Genomic DNA, 20,959 nt, shown 5'->3' with positions numbered 1-20,959 from the left:
AGGACTCAAATCAATAAAATTAGAAATGAAAAAGGAGAAGTTACAACAGACACCGCAGAAATACAAAACATCCTAAGAGACTACTACAAGCAACTCTATGCCAATAAAATGGACAACCTGGAATAAATGGACAAATTCTTAGAAAGGTATAATCTTCCAAGACTGAACCAGGAAGAAACAGAAAATATGAACAGACCAATCACAAGTAATGAAATTGAAACTGTGATTAAAAATCTTCCAACAAACAAAAGTCCAGGACCAGATGGCTTCACAGGTGAATTCTATCAAACATTCAGAGAAGAGCTAACACCCATCCTTCTCAAACTCTTCCAAAAAATTGCAGAGGAAGGAACACCCCCAAACTCATTCTATGAGGCCACCATCACCCTGATACCAAAACCAGACAAAGATACTACAAAAAAACGAAAATTAGAGACCAATATCACTGATGAATATAGATGCAAAAATCCTCAACAAAATACTGGCAAACAGAATCCAACAACACATTAAAAGGATAATACGCCACAATCAAGTGGGATTTATCCCAGGGATGCAAGGATTCTTCAATATACGCAAATCAATCAATATGATACACCATATTAACAAATTGAAGAATAAAAACCATATGATCATTTCAATAGATGCAGAAAAAGCTTTTGACAAAATTCAACACCCATTTATGATAAAAACTCTCCAGAAAGTGGGCATAGAGGGAACCTACCTCAACATAATAAAGGCCATATACAACAAACCCACAGCAAACATCATTCTCAATGGTGAAAAACTGAAAGCATTCCCTCTAAGATCAGGAATGAGACAAGGATGTCCACTCTCACCACTATTATTCAACATAGTTTTGGAAGTCCTAGCCATGGCAATCAGAGAAGAAAAAGAAATACAAGGAATCCAAATTGGAAAAGAAGAAGTAAAACTGTCACTGTTTGCAGATGACATGATACTATACATAGAGAATCCTAAAAATGCCACCAGAAAACTACTAGAGCTAATCAATGAATTTGGTAGCGTTGCAGGATACAAAATTAATGCACGGAAATCTCTTGCATTCTTATACACTAATGATGAAAAATCTGAAAGAGAAATTATGGAAACACTCCCACTTACCACTGCAACAAAAAGAATAAAATATCTAGGAATAAACCTACCTAGGGAGACAAAAGACCTGTATGCAGAAAACTGTAAGACACTGATGGAAGAAAGTAAAGATGATACCAACAGATGGAGAGATATACCATGTTCTTGGATTGGAAGAATCAATATTGTGAAAATGACTATACTACCCAAAGCAATCTACAGATTCAGTGCAATCCCTATCAAATTACCAATGGTATTTTTTTTACAGAACTAGAACAAAAAATCTTAAAATTTGTATGGAGACACAAAAGACCCCGAATAACCAAAGCAGTCTTGAGGGAAAAAAGCGGAGCTGGAGGAATCAGACTCCCTGACTTCAGACTATACTACAAAGCTACAGTCATCAAGACAATATGGTACTGGCACAAAAACAGAAATATATATCAATGGAACAAGATAGAAAGCCCAGAGATAAACCCACGCACCTATGGTCAACTATTCTATGACAAAGGAGGCAAAGATATACAGTGGAGAAAAGACAGTCTCTTCAATAAGTGGTGCTGGGAAAACTGGACAGCTACATGTAATAGAATTAAATTAGAACACTCTCTAACACCATACACAAAAATAAACTCAAAATGGATTTGAGACCTAAATGTAAGACCGGACACCATAAAACCCTTAGAGGAAAACATAGGAAGAACACTCTTTGACATAAATCACAGCAAGATCTTTTCTGATCCACCTCCTAGAGTAATGGAAATAAAAACAAAAATAAACAAATGGGACCTAATGAAACTTCAAAGCTTTTGCACAGCAAAGGAAACTACAAACAAGGCGAAAAGACAACCCTCAGAATGGGAGAAAATATTTGCAAACGAATCAACAGACAAAAGATTAATCTCCAAAATATATAAACAGCTTATGCAGCTCAGTATTAAAAAAACAAACAACCCAATCCAAAAATGGGCAGAAGACCTAAATAGACATTTCTCCAAAGAAGACATACAGATGGCCAAGAAGCACATGAAAAGCTGCTCAACATCACTAATTATTAGAGAAATGCAAATCAAAACAACAATGAGGTATCACCTCACACCAGTTACAATGGGCATCAGCAGAAAATCTACAAACAACAAATGCTGGAGAGGGTGTGGAGAAAAGGGAACCCTCTTGCACTGTTGGTGGGAATGTAAATTGATACAGCCACTATGAAGAACAGTATGGAGGTTCCTTAAAAAACTAAAAATAGAATTACCATATGACCCAGCAATCCCACTACTGGGCATATACCCAGAGAAAACCATAATTCAAAAAGACACATGCACCCCAATGTTCATTGCAGCACTATTTACAATAGCCAGGTCATGGAAGCAACCTAAATGCCCATCAACAGACGAATGGATAAAGAAGTTGTGGTACATATATACAATGGAATATTAATCAGCCATAAAAAGGAACAAAATTGAGTCATTTGTTGAGACGTGGATGGATCTAGAGACTGTCATACAGAGTGAAGTAAGTCAGAAAGAGAAAAACAAATATCGTATATTAACGCATGTATGTGGAACCTAGAAAAATGGTACAGATGAACCGGTTTGCAGGGCAGAAGTTGAGACACAGATGTAGAGAACAAACGTATGGACACCAAGGGGGGAAAACCACGGTGGGGTGGGGATGGTGGTGTGCTGAATTGGGCGATTGGGATTGACATGTATACACTGATGTGTATAAAATTGATGACTAATAACCTGCAGTATAAAAAAACAAACAAAAAAAACTAATACTAAACTTTCTTTGGGTTATTTGTATGGAAATATGTTAATATAAATGTTTCAGACATTACATGAAATTTCTAAAAATCTTATATGTTCTGGTATAATGTCATAAGTCATAATTCTAGTTATTACTTTAAAATGTATATCTCAGAAATAACTAAATTTCCTTGTCAATTGCATTATTATGAACTTTCATCAAATCTTTAACCGTGGTCATTTTTAAGTCTTTTGTCATTTACAGACAGTTCTGGGTGTACTATGATGCTTTTGCAAAAATGTTCCTATAAAAGGGTTTCATCTTCAAGGAATTCATGGAAAAGACTCTGACAAGTACAGGTTTCTGGTAACTGACTGTACTGCTGAACTGAATGAATAAGCATTTTCAGAACTCTAATGGAAAACTGATGAACTCATCAAAGTGTTAACAAAAGATCAAGATGAAAAAAAAAATTAATTACATGGGACTGAGTGAACTGATGAGGATGATTATAATTTTTGTGACTTTCTGTTTGAATAAAAAAAAAAAATCCCACAAGGACTCAGAGGCAAAGAATATACAAATCAATTTTCACTGCAAAGTAAAGGAGCTGTTACAGTGGAGGATTACTGGACTGAACGTCAATATTATGACATAGTATGAGTGTGTTTCGTGTTTGGTAATTGCAATCATTGTTGCTTTTGTTGTGGTCATCCATTTACAATGCTTGGTGTCAGTTTATTTATCTCTTGTAAAAATAAAATACAGTGTGTGTGTGTGTGTGTGTGTGTGTGTGTGGGTGTGTGTGTGAAAATAAAAGGAAACCATCGACAAAACAAAAAGACAACCTACGGAATGGGAGAAAATATTTGCAAATGATGCAACATACAAGGGGTTAATATCCAAAATATACAAACAGCTCATACAACTCAATATCAAAAAACAAACAACCGAATCAGAAAATGGGCAGAAGATCTAAATAGACATTTTTCCAAAGAAGACATACAGATGACCAATAGGCACATGAAAAGATGCCCAACATCATTAATGATTAGAGAAATGCAAATCAAAACCACAATGAGATATCACCTTACACCTGTTATAATAGCTATCATCAAAGAGTCCACAAATAGCAAATGTTGGAGAGGATGTGGAGAAAAGTGAACCCTAATACACTGTTGGGAATGTAAATTGTTCAGCCACTATGGAAAACAGTATGGGGGTTCCTTAAAAAACTAAAAATAGGGACTTCCCTGGTGGTCCAGTGGTTAAGACTCCATGCTCCCAAGGCAGGGGGCCTGGGTTTGATCCCTGGTCAGGGAATTAGATCCTGCATGCTGCGGCTAAGATCCCCAGCACAGCCCAAATAAATAAGAATAAACAAACAAATAAATAAATATTTTTTAAAAACTAAAAACAGGGCTTCCCTGGTGGCGCAGTGGTTGAGAATCTGCCTGCCAATGCAGGGGACACGGGTTCAAGCCCTGGTCTGGGAAGATCCCACATGCCGCGAAGCAACTAAGCCCGTGAGCCACAACTACTGAGCCTGTGCGTCTGGAGCCTGTGCTCCGCAACAAGAGAGGCCGCGATAGTGAGAGGCCTGCGCACCGTGATGAAGAGTGGCCCCTGCTTGCCACAACTAGAGAAAGCCCTTGCACAGAAACGAACACCCAACACAGCCAAAAAATAAATAAATAAATAAATAATAAAAGCTTAAAAAAAAAAACAAAAAAACTAAAAACAGAGCAGCTATATGATCCAGCAATCTACTCCTGAGTATGTATCCAGAAAAGACGAAAATTCTAATTCAAAAGGACACATGCACTATGAATAGTGCTGTTCATAGCAGCACTATTTACAATAGCCAGGACATGGAAATAAGTGTCCATCAACAGGTGAGCAGCTTAAGAAGATGTGGTATATATATACAATGGAATGTTACTCAGCCATAAAAAATAATGAAATATTGCCATTTGCAGCAACATGGATAGACCTAGAGAATATTATATTTAGTGAAGTAAGTCAAACAGAGAAATACTATATAATATCACTTATATGTGGAATCTAAAAAATAGTACAAATGGACTTATTTACAAAACAGAAACAGACTCACAGACATAGAAAAGAAACCTATGGTTACCAAAGGAGTGAGGGAGGTGGGGAGGGACAAATTAGGAATATGGGATTAACAGATATAAAGTACTATACATAAAATAGATAAGCAACAAAGGTTTACTGTATAGCACAGGGAACTATATTTAGTATCTAGTAAATAACTATAATGGAATATAATCAGAAAAAAACTGAATCACTATGATGTACACTTGAAGCTAAAACAATATTGTAAATCAATTATAATTCAATAAAAAATTATTGATCTAAATATTTTTAAAAGTTAAAAAAATTTTTTTTTAAGTTTAAAAAAATTGTTTACAGGTTGATTGAGTAGGCAACAAGAGCTCATTCATGAGAACCCTATAAATCAATCTTGTAAATCCTGTTTTAAGAAAAAAAAAAAAAATCCACAATAGCTTGTTTGAAATTTTGCTATTGCTCTCCCAAACAAAAGAAGTAAGTATTGAACTTGAGAGATATATTTCAACGTTTAAACTTTATTTATGGACTTGCTTTTTCGTCTCAAAGAACAAACAACAGGGCTTCCCTGGTGGCGCAGTGGTTAAGAATGCACCTGCCAATGCAGGGGACACAGGTTCGAGCCCTGGTCCGGGAAGATCCCACATGCCACAGAGCACCTAAGCCTGCGCGCCACAACTACTGAGCCTGTGCTCTAGAGCCCATGAGCCACAACTACTGAGCCTGCATGCCACAACTACTGAAGCCCTTGTGCCTAGAGCCTGTGCTCTGCAACAAGAGAAGCCACCACAATGAGAAGCCCACGCACTGCAACGAAGAGTAGCCCCCACTCGCCGCAACTAGAGAAAGCCCGTGTGCAGCAACAAAGACCCAATGCAGTCAAAACTAAATAAAAAATAAAACAAAAAACAAAATTCATCCAGGTAAGTGATCCAAGTCCCATGTGGTATGAAATACCTTTCTCATATGGAATAGATGGTAGAAGAAGTTTCTCTGTCTCAACACAGCATGTGCAGATGAAGAGTGACACAATGGCAGGGAGGCTGTGTGCTGTGCTGGGGACTGAATCCCACTGCAAACTGTGAGGCCTCAGGCAAGACACACCTCTCAAATCATCAAGCTGATGGGTTGGTTTCAAAGCCTCTTTGTTTTAGTTTCAGTTATTTTAAAAAATAGACTATTTTTAAAAAACTGTTAAAGAAAACTGAGCAGATAGTACACAGTTCCCATACATTCATCTCACGGCATAGTTTCCCCTTTTTTCACTTGCATGTGTGTTAGTATTATATAATGTTTGCAGGTTTCTCTGTAGGATAAATTTCTAGGTGTGGGACTGCTAGGTCAAAGGGTAAATGTATTTGTAATTTCGGTGGGTAATGCCAAATTGCCTTTCAGAGGATTGTACCACTGTGAACTCCCACCATGTGTGACAGCTGGAGCCCCTTTCAGCTCTAGCAGTTTTTATTCTAGCTTCTTCCCAGGACGCAGGCCCAAAGGCTAACTTTGTGGAGAGTTTTTCTAAGATATGGGCTCCGAAACTGGCCACAGCCAGCTGTGCCACATGCAGGAGAGCTCACATTAGACAGAAACAGCTTTCAGGCAGAACTTCCAGGCTCAAATGACAAAATTTGAATCAGGTGTGAAGGTGAGTTAATTAGTATCCTAGCAGTGTTAATGTCCTGGTTATGTAAGATGTTAACATTTGGGGAAGCTGAGTGAAGAGTATTTGGAAATTCTTTGAACTATTTCTGCAGCTTTTTCGTTAAGTCTGAAATGATTTTAAAATTAAGAGTTTAAAACTTTAAAAGGTATTTTGAAAAAGAGGGAAAAAATGAGAGTGTGTGCCTCCTGGAACTGTCAAAATGTGCAAATAAGCTGAGAATAGAAACAGTTGTGGAGTAAGCACAGCATTCATAAAAGTCAGGGCTTGAATTAAGGGCGGTCCTTCTCGTAAGGGACGGATGAAGCCCTTCGCCCGGTTGGGGAGACAGGAATGCTGAATTTGGCCCCTGACCTCACCACCTGATGAGCTGCTTATAAACGCTGTGCCCAGAGTCCTCTCTGAAAAGGCATCCCTTGCACCACAGGGGGCTGCTGTGAGGCTCCAGTGAGATGCAGGAGATGAAAGTAAGCTGAGAGCTGCAAAGGACCATACCTCTGGGAAGGGATTACCTGCAAAACCTGAGACAGGCCCCCGTGAAAAAGATCACAAACATTTGCCTGCTGGTCCTGCCTAACTATGGGTTTCAGTGGAAGCAGCTGGAAGTCTGTTTACAGTACTTGTTTTTTAAGCCCTTAAATGGTGGTCCTCCTCTGTTCAGTGGCCCCCACTCTGAGGTCCCATGCTCCTGAAGGTCCAGTCCCTCCAATTACATGGCTGTGCACCTCCTTGGGGCGCTAGAGTCATCGTTTGCTTTCTTCCTGATGCTTTCTGCAAAAGACAAGAATCCTGTTGCCTCTTGTTGCCTGAGCGCTGCCTCACAAGGCTAGTTTGATGTTTTAATTGCCTGCAAGAGTTTATGTTAAAAGACGATGCAGAATAATATTTAAGAACATGCTGGAAAAAGAACCAAGTCATCCCTAATTCCTCCCCTCTGAAATGACTGTTTCGCATCTTGTGTGGCAGCTGGGGGAGACCCACCACACGGGGGACATTCCCTTTGCCCCTTGATAACGTGCTATCGACGCTTTTCCTTGTTGCCAAGTGACTGATGTACCTTTATTACTATGGATGGCTGCCTAGTACCCCATCCTGTGGTTGCCCTGTAATGCACCATGGCAATGGACATTACAGAGTTTAAGCCTTTTTCATCATGAGCCGATTGTTTTTAATGAGGGATCATTACTAGAACCTGTTACTCCGCTTGCCTAATGGTTCTACATGGTGCCCTGAATCCCAAATCCCAAAAAGAGCTGTTGGGATGGGCAGACTCAAATAGGTTGTGACGGCCTCAGAAATTTTATTTGACCAGATCTTACTGGTTCAACTCATCTTAAGCCAGTTTTGACCCATAGGTCTTAATGTTTGTGAAAAACAACTCTGCAGGCTGTTCCCACCTTATTCCAAACCGGAGGGGGGGGGGGAAATCGATGTAGTATAGAGAGCTGGATAGGAAGAGATTGTAGCTTCAGTGGCCTTGGGGCTGTGACGGTCATAGGGATTGTCTGGGCCACCCTCATGGCACAGATGGGGAGACTGGGGCCAGGAGGTACTGTGAGTTGCCCAAGGCTCCGTCTGGGTTCCAGGAGGAGGCAGGGCTAGGAACATCAATCTGGAAGGTTCAGAGCCAGCGCCACAGCGCTGTGGTCTGAGCAGCCTTGGAGGGCCCTGCTGCAGTCCAGCGGGGCCATGCAACTCTGACTCTGCACCCGGCGCTGCCCTGAGCAGAAGCCGGGCAGGGGGAACACTTACCAGCCAGGTCCCTCCTGCCAATGGCGACGAGGCCTTTGAATAGCGCTCTGCTGGGGTTCTCACTGGCTGTGACCAGTGCCCGTGCTCCCGGTAGCTCTTGGTGCCTGAGGATCATGAGGGGAGAAAGAGAGAGAGAGAAGGCGCCAACCCCGCCTGCCTTACCAGAGCCAGGCCTGAGCACACCCCTTACCGCCGCCAGAACATCAGATCCTTCTCCAAGTTCAGCAGAATTCAGCCCAGAGATGGGGAGGGCGTGGGAGGGAAGGGGAGGAGCAGCCTTAGATGGGATGGGGGGGTGGAGTTTTATATCAGGGACACCTGGATCTCCCCAGTGCCAGGCTTTCCCCTGAGCATCCACCATGTATCCTATTGGTGTCACTGGGAAGAGAGAAAGAATTGGCATTCACTGTGGTACCACGATGCACACATGACTATACAGTTCATCTCTCTGGCGGCTCACAGTAACCTGTGACTTGCATGCTAGTGGCCCTGTTCCTTCCCCTGAACCAGTGGTTCTCAGCCATAAGTGCTCATTGGAAACACCTGGGAGGCTTTAGCAAACACTGACACCTGAGTCCCCCTCCCCGTTCAGAGATTCCTATGTATTTGGGTCTGCGTGTGGCCTAGGCAACAGATCAGTGTTAAGCCTTCCCAGGTGATTCCAATGTTTGGAAAATAAGTGCCCATGCTCTTCAGTGCCGGTGGTGGGGTTAACTTGTTATTCAACTGTGACCAGGTCAGCTCTCCCAGCTGGGGACAGACGGTCTGGCACAGCCATGGGGACACAGCCATCAGGTCCAAGTCAGTCAGCCACTGCGTCCCTGATGTTCTGGTGTCTGTGGGCCCCCAGCAGGCACTTCCTCCTGGTGCTGCTCGTGATGTAGCAGTTTCATTTGACCCATTTATTCACTACCCCTTGTCCCCAGCCCTGTAATTTACCAGTGCTCCTTTATCATCTATGAAATCTGCATCGGTAATAGAGTTCACTTGTGGACTCCCCACTCTATTCCACTACCTGATTTGCATATGTTTATGTCAGGTATCTCTCTGTGTTAAATATTTTAGCTTTCTAAGGTTGAGTCTGGTTGAGTTAGACACTCTTCACTTTTTTCCCCCAGAATATTCATTTATATATTCCCTGCTTCTTCTTTCAGATGAACTGTAGAATCCTTTAGTCAAGTTTCAAAAACCTCCTATTTTGATTTGATTAAAATTGGATCAAAGCTTTAATTTGGGGAAAATCAGTACCTACATGACACTTTTTTAGCTGGAAATACAGAATGTCATTCCACTTACCCAAGTCTTCTTTTATAGTTCAAATAATTTGTATTGTCTTACTCATATGTCATTCATATTTCTGCTTAGAAACACACACTATTGTAAATGGAGTATATTTTTTACATATATTTTTAATATATATTATATATATTTTTTAAAATATATTTAAAATATACATTTTTTACATATATATTTTTTTTTTACATATATATACCTCTATATATTTTGCCCACTTATTGATGGTACAGAGGAATACTATGGTGTTCGTATATTTAATCATGTTTAGCCATTTCATTGAATTATTTTATTCTAAGAGTTTTTCCGTTGATTCTTCTGGACTGTGTGTGTGTGTGTGTGTGTGTGTGTGTGTGTGTGTGTATCGCATCTGAAATTAATAAATCTCTCTCTTCCTTTCCAGTGTTTACACTCAATTTCTATTTCTGTTTCATGTCTTAATACCAGGGCCAGAATTTCCAAATAGATGTTAAATAATAGTGGCGACAGCAGCTCCTCTCCTTTTTACAGGGAGCACCTTTAGTTTCACGTGTGAACGATGGGTTTCAGCTCAAGCTGATTCGTGAAGAATGTGAAGTTCACAGGTCAATGTGGAGGGAGGGGCAGAGGGCCCAGTCTGTGTAAAGGCCTGGAGAGGGGAAGAGCACGTGATGTGTTGGAAGTGGCGTATGGCTTGCTGACTTTTCCCCCAGAAGCACAGAAAACTGAACACACCCCACGTGCCCCCACCCCTCCACCCGGTTGCTCTGGGGCACCAAGGCAAGGTGGTACCTGTGCACTGTTGCTCGATGGCGTGGACGTGGGCCTCGGTGAACTCCCAGCAATACGCCAGCTTCTTCCACTCGTGGGGCCGCAGGTACCTGGAGGCCAGTCACCACAGCACGGAGCGGAGCTGCTGCGTTTCCTGCCGATGGTCCTGCTTAAAGGTCAAGCTCTTCCCAGAGGGGTCACAGAGGTCCCTGCATGAGAGCTGGTCCTGTGGGGCAGATCCCAGAAGTGCAGCAGCTGTCTGGGGGAAATCCCTGCCAGGCTCTCCCTCGTGAGCCTGGACACAGAGCTGGTGTCATCACAGGCCTGGGGCATAGTGTCCATTACTCTGGTTTCTGACTCTGTGCCTTGCTTTGAGTGCTGGAACCTGAGTTGCTTACACTGTTTCTCCATCCAGAATTCCTTTTCTCACCTCCCTGTCTCTCAATCCCATTGCCACAGTCAAAAGACCATCTGGGTGCCACCTCTTCTAGGAAGCCTTCCCAATTTCTCTCTTTTCTTTGTGTTCTTATAGCACGAGTGTCAGTAGAATGACTCAGCAGCTGTGGCTAAAACCAGGCAAGCCAAGAATCAGGCACTAACTAAACTTGCCAAATGACAACAAGTAGAGAAGGTCTGGGTTACAGAATTCTTTCTAAGCAAAGCAGGTGATAAAATGAGAGGTTACCAAAAATTATGTAATAGCTTCAGTTAAACCCACAAAAGTCTTAGTTAAAGCCACAAAAGCCCCTCAAAAGGATGTGGATGCAGATTTCTAGTTGTTAAAAAGCTCAGGTGAGTTCTGGCATCTGCAGCTCTGAATCTTACATTCTGGCTAACTGTGTCTGGCCAGTCACCTGGGAGGTGACGACCTGGGAGCTTGGCTCTCTCCTCGGGTGGTAAAAACTGTTTCTTTAGAGCAGTGTTCTCAGCTGCATCTTACATTGGGATCATCTGGGAGCTTTAAGAACCACAGAAGCTTGGCCCTTACCCCCTAGATTCTGATTGAATTGGTCTAGGGGTAGGAAGGAGGGATTTGTGATTCTAACTGCACCACTGCCTTAGTGTTGAAAACTTTTAAAGCCTGAGGTGGTTTAAAATTAAGCATAGAGATGAATCAGTTCATCAAACCATTGGTATTAATATTTAGGAGTAATCTGTTGTATGTAAAGGGGTTGTAATATTTACGAGAATCCAGCATGTCAGTGAAAGAGAAAATCTTATGATTCCTATGGAAATTTATCAATTGATTGATTTTTGGACAGTGATTTTTTTGAGAAGTGTAAGAGAAGTTTACTAAGTTTGTAGACAATATCAGAATGTTTATGATATTCGAGATTCACTTTATAGGTTTAATTTATTGGATTTAATGGGATAATTTAAGAATTTAGGAAGCATTTGAAATGCTTAAAAAGAAAACCTATTATATTAAATTTATTCGTTCAGTTTAAAACGTTTAAGGTTGTTTAATTAAGCTTAAACATGGGACCAAACTTTAATCAAAAGGCTTCCTTGAAAGTGACTGTTAAAATTTACTCGTTGTATAAATATAGTAATAAGATTGTAAAAATAAGTTTAAAAGGTTGAGGAAAAGTAGGATTTAAATTTTGTAAACAATTTAGAATTAATTTCTAAAACTGAAATAAATGCAAAAATTTATTTTCTGTGTATAAAAGTAACCATTAAGGACAACAGAAAAACTCTCCACCCACCCCCATTTGCTGACACTGGAGCTGTAAATGCAGGACCTTACATCTGCCGCTCCTCTTTCCCAAATCCACAGCAGATATCACTAATCGATCCCAGCACCTTTTCCTTCTGGGCTCAGAACGTTGCCTGAATAGAACACCCCAAGCCACAATTCCAATCACCTGGAGCTGGCAGTGAGCTGGAACCAACTTGCCATTTCTTTATTCATGCATGAATGCATTCATCCATCAACCAGGAGCTACAGCAGGGTCTACTAGTATCTCCACACTGGCACGGACCTCAGTCAGCCTTATTTCAGTGTGGTTTGGGTGTTCACCCATCTCTGGATGCCCCCAAAGAACCCTAGTGTTAGGTAAGGCAGGGATTATCACTCGCTTGGAAACTGAGGGGCCCCTGAATTGGTCAGGGCTGGGGTTCAAAGCCAACTCCACCTGAAGCCATGGCCACTCCCTTTCCAACACGGAGAGACCAAGCGCAGGGTCTCAGTACCTTCTCCCATCTGTAGAAGCGATCGGCTTTTATGATCATGTCCACCAGGCTGACATGGTTGATGTGGGCGGCCACTGGCAAGGCGGTTTTTCCTTGCTGCGGGTAAGAAGGGAGCAGGGAAGCCAGAGTTCCTATAAGAGGGTGTAGGGTGGCCTCTAGCACTGACTACAGACCCTCCTGCCCAAAGAAAGCGGTTTCCAGCAGTCTACACTGGAGAGCAGAAGGGTTTTCTGGGAGTAACTCTGGGTGTGGAAAAGTCACAGGTAGAATAAGGCAATAATTCCAGCAAACACCTCTTGTGTTCCTCTAGAACAGGAGGACTTAAAGCTTATAAAACTCAGCCTCCATAACTCTTCAAGGTCATCTGTGAGATAGATGTTACCAGCCTCATGTCTCAGATGAAACCAGAGCCCAGAGGAGGGGCTTGGGCTCCTGTGTCAAGTTTGCTGCCTCCCCTCAGGTTTCCAGCCCTTTGCTCCAGGCCTCTGGCACAGTGCTGGCCTCCACCACCTTCAGGGACCTGTGGGGAGATGGGAAGCTCCTCTTCAAGCTTGGCCAGCTGCCCCGGGCCCCAGCTTCCCTCCCAGGAAGCAGGAAGCCCTTCCCAGGTCCAGCCTCAGGGCCTGTTCCCTGCCTCCATCTCCTTCCCACACCATCCCAAGGGCTGGGCCACGTGTGCAAGGGCCCTTCTCCTCATGAGCCTGTGACCTCTTCAGCCTCATACTAAGCCTTCAGCTCTTCTTGAACCTCTGGCCACCTGAGGAGGTGGCCACCCCAGAAGCACCGTGACCCGGGAAGCTTCCCCCAACCCTGTTTCACACGTACGGAGTTGTGGGGTGGTGACATGCTGTTCCTCTAGCTCTCTTCCCCTCTCCCCAGCAGATGACTCAAGGAGCTCAAAGTCCAATGGGGGCCATGAAACAGAAGACAAACGTGTCACAGGCAAGGACCAGGAGAGGGGCGGACCAAGTGCTGAGGGACCTCAGAGGAGGCAGGGGAAGGTGATGGAGGGGCAGGAAGGCTTCCTGGAGGAGGTTGCCTTTGAGCTGATATATAACAGATGGGAAGCCTTGAACACCCTGGGAGCAGGAGGCATTTGCATCAGGGTCTCTGGCAAAGAGAGAGTCATGAAAGCTTGCAAGGGAGGCTGGTTGTGAGCAGAGGTACCTTATCTCTCAGATTTAAGTTAACCCCAGCAATGAGGAGAATATCTGCTATGTCCTGCCAGGCGTGCTCGGTGGCAAGGTGAGGGGTGTCTGCTGCCTCTGGAAAAGAAGCCAAGAGGACGGAGAGCAGAAAAGCATGTAGAGATGGCCTGTGGCTCAAAGCCAGGACAGGACCAAGGTGGGTACACTCCCAACTGGGCCTTAACAGAGTTTCTCTAAGAAGTTATGTGGGGCTTCCCTGGTGGCACAGTGGTTAAGAATCCGCCTGCCAATGTAGGAGACACAAGTTCGAGCCCTGGTCTGGGAAGATCCCACATGCTGCAGAGCAACTAAGCCCGTGCACCACAACTACTGAGCCTGCGCTCTAGAGCCTGCGAGCCACAACTACTGAAGGTCGCACGCCTAGAACCCGTGCTCCCAACAAGAGAAGCCACCGCGATGAGAAGCCCGCACACCACAACGAAGAGTAGCCCCCGCTCGCCACAACCAGAGAAAAAAGCCCACGTGCAGCAACGAAGACCCAAAGCAGTCAAAAATAAAAATAATAATAAAATAAATTTATATATAAAAAAAGAAGTTATGTGGGAGGATAAACTGGATTTAATCATAAACATAATACTCAGCAAACTTAGTAAATAACAAAAAAGTAAAAAGAACAAAGAAAAAATACCACTTGCTATCCCACCTAAGTCAACCTCTGTTAACAGTCTTAGTACATTTCTTCTAGTATTTTATTTAACGCAGAATGTTTTTAGTTTTATGGTTTTACATATTTGAGATCATCCTGTATATACATTTTGCATCTGTATAACTTTCTGCGTATTATAAACTCTATAAACACCATTTTTTATAACTCCATAAGAGCCTATTTATGTCTATACCATAATTTAACCAACCACTTCTCTCTTATTAAGTACTTGGGGCCCTTTTTGAAATGAAAACTGATAGACTGCTACAACAAATATCTTGGTGCACGAGCTCTTAATATATATCTTGAAGCTCAATTCTCAGACGTGCAAATACTGACCATTTTAAAGGTGTATGTTATATTCTGTCAAATGGCTTTCCACCACTAGTGGTTGTGTGTGGCGGCCCTGAGGATTGTACAGTTGAGGGGTGGATTGTGGGGATGGGGATTTTAAAACGCTCCTGATTGATCACAACTTCAGGACTCAGAGGCCTCTTGTTATACAAGATTAACCCAGTCACCCCTGCCCTGGGAATTTTCCCTAAGGGAAAAAAAAAATCAATGAAAGGAAAAGGTTGCATGTAGCAAGATGTTTACGACAGTGTTCTATATATCATGACAAAAACTTGGAAATACTCAAATGTTCAAAATAGAGGAATGGTTGATAAAATAATGCTACCTTCAACAAATATTCAAACAACTTTTGACAAGCTAAAAGAGCAATTCCTCAATTCTGGGCCAGGCTAGTAGACCACAGTCAAGCCCTGCCAACCTGGGAGGGTGCCCAGAGGCTCCATGGGGCCCAGATGGTTTCTGCAGCCACTTACATTGTCAACGGCGTCCAGGTCACTGCCGGTGTCGATGAGGAGCTGCACCAGGACGGGGAAGTTGTGCCTCACGGCGGTGATGTGCACAGGAGAGGCGCCCTGCTCGGGGAGTGGAGAGGCACAGATCAGTTGATGGGTCCCTCCCAGGACTGCCCAGCTGCAGGGTGGTGCTAGAAGATGGGAGTTGGGAGGAGTACAGTAAGTCCCCTACGTACGAACCTTCAAGTTGCGAACTTTCAAAGATGCGAATGTGCGTGTGCGTGTCCGATCACATAAATTAATTCACATGTCTGGCGTACATTGTCACATGCGTGCAGCCTCTACTAGCCGTGCTTTTGTGTACTTTACTGTACAGTACTATTGCTGTGCAACACGAGGAGCTTACTAATGAAGACCTGATGGAATTGGAGACTCAGAGAAAGGACAAAGAGACACAAGAGGAAGAAGAAGTAACTGAAGAAACGAAGCGATTCACGACGCAGGAAATGGCAAGGGGATTTTCTTCATTTGAGGAGGCACTGTTAGTTTTTGAGGCACAGGACCCGAACACAGAATGGTACACGAAAGTTGCAGCAGCCGTTCAGAATGCAATCCCGTGCTACTGTGTCATCTATGACGAGAAAAAAAGAGCTACTACCCAGACATCACTGAATCATTTTTTCAAGAGGGTAGATAGAATTGAATCCAGCAAGGAACCAGAACCTGTGCCGTCAACGTCAGGCATGAGTGAAATTGCAGCTTGCCTTCCGTCTCCTATCGCTGACGATCCTTCAGCTGTACCACCTCCCACCTCCTCTCCCTCCTCCAGTCAGTAACTCTTCTTGCCTGTTCACCCAATGCCAGCCCCTGTATGCCAGCTGCTGTACTTTACTACTGTACTTTTCAAGGTACTATACTGTAAGATGAAAAATGTTTTATTTTTTGTTTGTTTTTTATGTATTATTTGTGTGAAAAGTATTATAAACCTATTACAGTACAGTACTATATAGCCAATTGTGTTAGTTGGGTACCTAGGTTAACTCTGTTGGACTTATGAACAAATTGGACTTACGAATGTCCTCTTGGAATGGAACCGGTTCATGTGTAGGGGACTTACTGTACAGATAGTGCTTGAGTTTGGACCTTCTCACTTCTCGGATGACATGAGTGGCCTGAAGAATTTACAGCCCACAGCCTGAATCCCTTGGGCCACAATTGATCCTCATGGTGGGCGGGAGCCTGAAATCCCAAGTTTGAGACCTTGCCATGCCAGGAACTCACTACGTGACTTTGGGCAAGTCATCTCGCTTCTCTGCTGCTCTTCATCTGGCAAGTGATGCTTGCTGAGGTCCCTTCTAGCAACAACACCTTAAGATTCTCTGCTATCTCATTTACTCCACACATGAACCTAGCAAGTATATAGGAATGGTATTCTTATTCATACTTTCATCTTACAAATGAGAACACTTAATAAGTTCATAAAACTTACATGACTCACCCAAGGACACGTAACTAATAGAGACCTTGTGTTACTGGACTTCCTACCCCCGGCATCTAGGTAGGTGCTCAGCAACTATTTATGTATGAAATGAATGAATGAGAGAGCCAGCCGGGACCAGAACAGAGGTCTCACCCAAACCCAACATTCACCCAAGGCCTGGAGGACTCCATCTCCAGTGGTTCCCTGTGAGCACTGACTACGTGACAAAGTGGAGATACTGCCACAGCATCCTTCTGTCTAGGTGTATGGTGACACACATCTAGTAGAATAGTACAAAGCCAGAAAAATCAATGGGATAGATCTATACTTACTGTGGAAAAACACCCTCACATGTTGAGTACCAAAAGGTGACAGAACAGAACACACACACATACAACAAAAATGCCCATGACTGCCATTACTAGTTTAGGCCAGAAAAAAACAGTTTATGGATATTGGAAAAGAAGATTTAAACTATATGATTACTTGTAGGCAACGTGATTGTATATCTACACAGGTCAAAATAGTTACTATACTCCCACCAAAAAAAAAAAAAAACCTCTAGCAAAATCAATGAAAAGTCATATAGAAGATAAAAATACCAAAGTCAATAGCATTCCTGTATTGAATGCCCACAAGAAATGACATATTTTAAAAAGATAGTCTATTTGCAATGACGGTCAAAATATATAAAGTACCTATGAAGAGTATAATTGGAAATGGCTATTACAAAGGCAAACAAAAACCATAGAACATCACTGAGGGATACAAAAGAAGACATAAAGAAATGGCAAGACATGTTCGTAGTGAAAAAATAAAATATTATAAAGATGACCATTTTCTCTTATATTATTTACAGGCTTAATGTAATCCCAAACCCAAATAGCAATAAATGACAAAAAGTATTCTGAAACACATCTAGAAAAAAATTTAAAAACCTAGATAAAACTACCACAGAATTTCAGCAGTGTCCTCAGATCATTGCTAGATAACTCTGAAATCAAAATCAGGCCAAAAGAAGGTCTCCTGTGAGAGTGAATGGGCAGACACTGGAAACTGGCTCAAGTGCACAACTCAGATGAGCTAGGAAACTTATCAGAGCTCTAACAGTGGCTCTCCAGGAAGCAGCACGCCACGGAGATAAAATAACCAAGGATGCTGGATATGGCCTCCATCGTCCTGGAAATAGGTCTGTGGGAATGTGGTAGGAAAGGGGAGTGGCAAGAGAGCAAGTATTGCTTTTCATTGTTTTACATTTTATTTATAGAAACCTAAAGAACCAAAAAGAACAAAAGATATCTGCTGAAAAGCCTTCTTCCCACCCTCAACACCCATCGGCTCTGTTCTCCCCACTCCAATGGTAACATCTTACAAAGCCACAGTACAATATCCCAGCCAGAACACTGACATTGATAATACCCACCATCTTACTCAGATCTCCCCAGTTTCACTTGTAGTCATTCGTATACATGTGTGTTCTATGTAATTTTATCACACGTGTAGGTTTGTGCATCCGTTACATAGCCAAGATGCAGCACAGTTCCATCACCATAAGGGTCCCTTGTGTAGTCCTTTTACAACCACACCCTCCTCCCTTCTCGGCCCCACGCCCCCATCCCTAGCCCCCAGCCACCACTAATCTGTTCTCCATTTCTATTTTGAGAAGTGAGGTCCTGGGAGACTTGGCAGTGTATCCCTCGCTCCCCACCTTCCATCCAGGCCCCACACGTACATGATCAGCCACGTCAGTGCTGCCTCCTGCATGGACGAGGGCCCAGGCCATGTCCTCAGAGCCACCGAGGGCTGTGTAGTGGAAGCAGCTCTGTTTTTTCTAGAGGGAAACAGGCATCAATGCAGCATCCTAAGGACCCCTCACAGCAGGGTTTACAAAGCACTCTGAGATTCATTATCCCATTCACAGCTCACAACCCCCCTGGGACTATTATACCCATTAAACCCTGAGGCAGGAGAAATCAATGACTTGCCCAGGCCTGGTGACTAGTAAAAGGAGTTCACTATGGTCTCAGGATTTTCCTCACCTCCAGTCACAGACTCCGGAACAAAGGCCAAAGCCAGAAAAGACACGTGGAATATAGACGGTGAGGAGATGGTTTTCAAGGAGGGGGACCAATAAGATTTACCTGTACAGGGTAAATCCCACCCAGCATGTACTGTCCAGCTGGAGCTGGAGCGCATCCAAAGAGGAGCCTGGCAGGGCCAGAGGGAGGGCTTCTTCCTGGATGAGACTTCATCTCAGGCAGGACCCACTAGGTAACCAACTGTCCCAGATTGCCTGGGACTGAAGTTTCCCTGGATGCGAGACTTTCTGTTTTAAAATCAGGACAGTATGGGGCAGACCAGGATGAGTTGGTCACCCTCCCAAAGTCGAGTCTGAGCAAGTTTACAGGGTGGGTGGGAATTCATCCACCTCCCAGTGGGAAATGCAATCACTTTGGGTTTGCCCCCTCCTCAGAGACCCTGCTGCACGACACTGCCAGAGGTGGGAGTGTCAGAATAGACCGTGGCCTCTGCCAGAAACCTCAAGTCAAGGCTGGAGCACGAGACCCGGTGAGGTGGGCAGCTCCAAGCCACCAACGACCACCAGCTGGATCTAACCCCCTGAGTCTCTAAGCTCCTGTGCTGTTACTGCTGGGGAGGTGGCCATGGCATGACCTGTCTGTGCCTCCTCCCAGTGCCTAGTGCTGGGCACAGAGAAAGGGCCTTTCTGACTAAGGAGCAACACCTTGCTGATGGAAGTGAAACAGGAGGGAAGGGGGCAGGACACAACCTTTAAAAGAATGACATAGCCATAGTACATGATGAAAACTAACGAGAACCAACTGGGTCCAAGATGGCAGAAGATTCGACCTCCAAAAGACCTTGAGCCTCATTATATGCTCACTGTAATACCTTAGCATGCTAAATGACACACCCACCAGCGCCATGACAGTTCTGAGGCTAACCGTAAAAGGCCAAAAAGTGGGCAGTGGCCCAATTTCTGGAAATCCCCGCCCCTTCCTCAAAATAGTTGGAATAATCCTCCCACTCATTAGCCTATGAAATTACCCAGTCCATAAAAACTAACCACGCCATATTTCGAAGCCTCTTGCCTCTTGCCTTCCGAGATGGCCCACACTCTGTCTGTGGAGTGTGTTTCTCTCTAAATAAATCTGATTCTTACCTATCACTTCGTCTCCAAATTCTTTTGCAATGAAGAAAGAACCTTAAATTCACCAGCAACAGAAGGACATGGCTGGTGCCCTGGGACAGCTACTTTCCCCCTCTTGGCTGTAATGTCCCCCGCTATGCCCCTGGGGTAGTAGTCTCCACACCTTCCAGGGGAGCAAATTAAATGTTTTGTGGTTTATAAATCATTATTCACATTTAAGGGAATTTACGATTTATATTATTATTATACATTTGCCATTTTGCTATTTCTTTTCTTTTCTTTTTTTTTTTTTTCCGGCCGAGCTGCGCGGCTTGTGAATCCTAGTTCCCCAACCAGGGATTAAACCTGGGCCCTCGGCAGTGAAAGTGCAGAGTCCTAACCACTGAACCACCAGGGAATTCCCTTTGCTATTTTTTTCTGAATGTCTCTTGTTTTTTTTGTTCTGTTTCCCCTTGACTACCTTCTTTTGTGTTAAATATCTTTAGCATATCATTTTCATTCCTCTGTTTTTAAACTATTTTTGCTATTATTTATATTATTCACTATTAATATTATTTTTGCTACATTATTGAAATTTAGAACAAAAAGAGAATTCCAGACCCTGCAGCCATTCAACCAGCCAAGAAAGATTGTCATTGATTTAAAAATAAAAAGCAAAACAAAACAAAAACACCAACTTTCTACCTAAAGAAAGGCCACAACCCCCTTTTCAAGGACACAGAGAATTTCTAATGGCCAACTCACACAGTGCAATGGTAAGGGAGAAAGAGGCCTGTCCCAGAGTCACACCCAGGCCCCAGCACTAATTGCAGTGTGGGCCTCATGTTGGGGACACCCCACCCCTATCCACGCTGGGCAAGGCAAACGTTTCAGGCCATGAGCTCTGGAGTCAGGGGAATAGGGTTTTCAGACTCAGCTTTGCTTCTTACCAACTTGTGACCTGGGAAAGTCACTGAACCTCTCTCATCTGCAAAATGGGGGGAATTGGGCTTCCCTGGTGGCGCAGTGGTTGAGAATCTGCCTGCTAATGCAGGGGACACGGGTTCGAGCCCTGGTCT

General features: G+C 43.3%; 1 protein-coding gene across 1 annotated transcript in view; it reads right to left on the bottom strand.

Moving 5' to 3' along the window:
• Window positions 1-551: 551 nt before the first annotated feature.
• The window catches only part of ANKDD1A (ankyrin repeat and death domain containing 1A), a 59,415-nt gene continuing 39,007 nt past the window's right edge, over window positions 552-20,959 (bottom strand). Inside the window, 9 exon segments of the mRNA XM_082448245.1 lie at window positions 552-8,428; window positions 8,431-8,457; window positions 10,418-10,517; window positions 10,521-10,622; window positions 12,593-12,688; window positions 13,760-13,842; window positions 13,845-13,857; window positions 15,274-15,375; window positions 18,465-18,563. Coding sequence (XP_082304371.1) covers window positions 8,223-8,428; window positions 8,431-8,457; window positions 10,418-10,517; window positions 10,521-10,622; window positions 12,593-12,688; window positions 13,760-13,842; window positions 13,845-13,857; window positions 15,274-15,375; window positions 18,465-18,563 — 828 coding nt within the window. The 3' untranslated portion in view covers window positions 552-8,222.

The sequence above is a fragment of the Balaenoptera physalus genome, assembly GCF_965194825.1.
Source record: "Balaenoptera physalus genome assembly, chromosome: 2".
Lineage (NCBI taxonomy): Eukaryota > Metazoa > Chordata > Mammalia > Artiodactyla > Balaenopteridae > Balaenoptera > Balaenoptera physalus.
The sequence above is the reverse complement of the archived record's forward strand: the minus strand, read 5'-3'. Positions and strand labels throughout refer to the sequence as shown.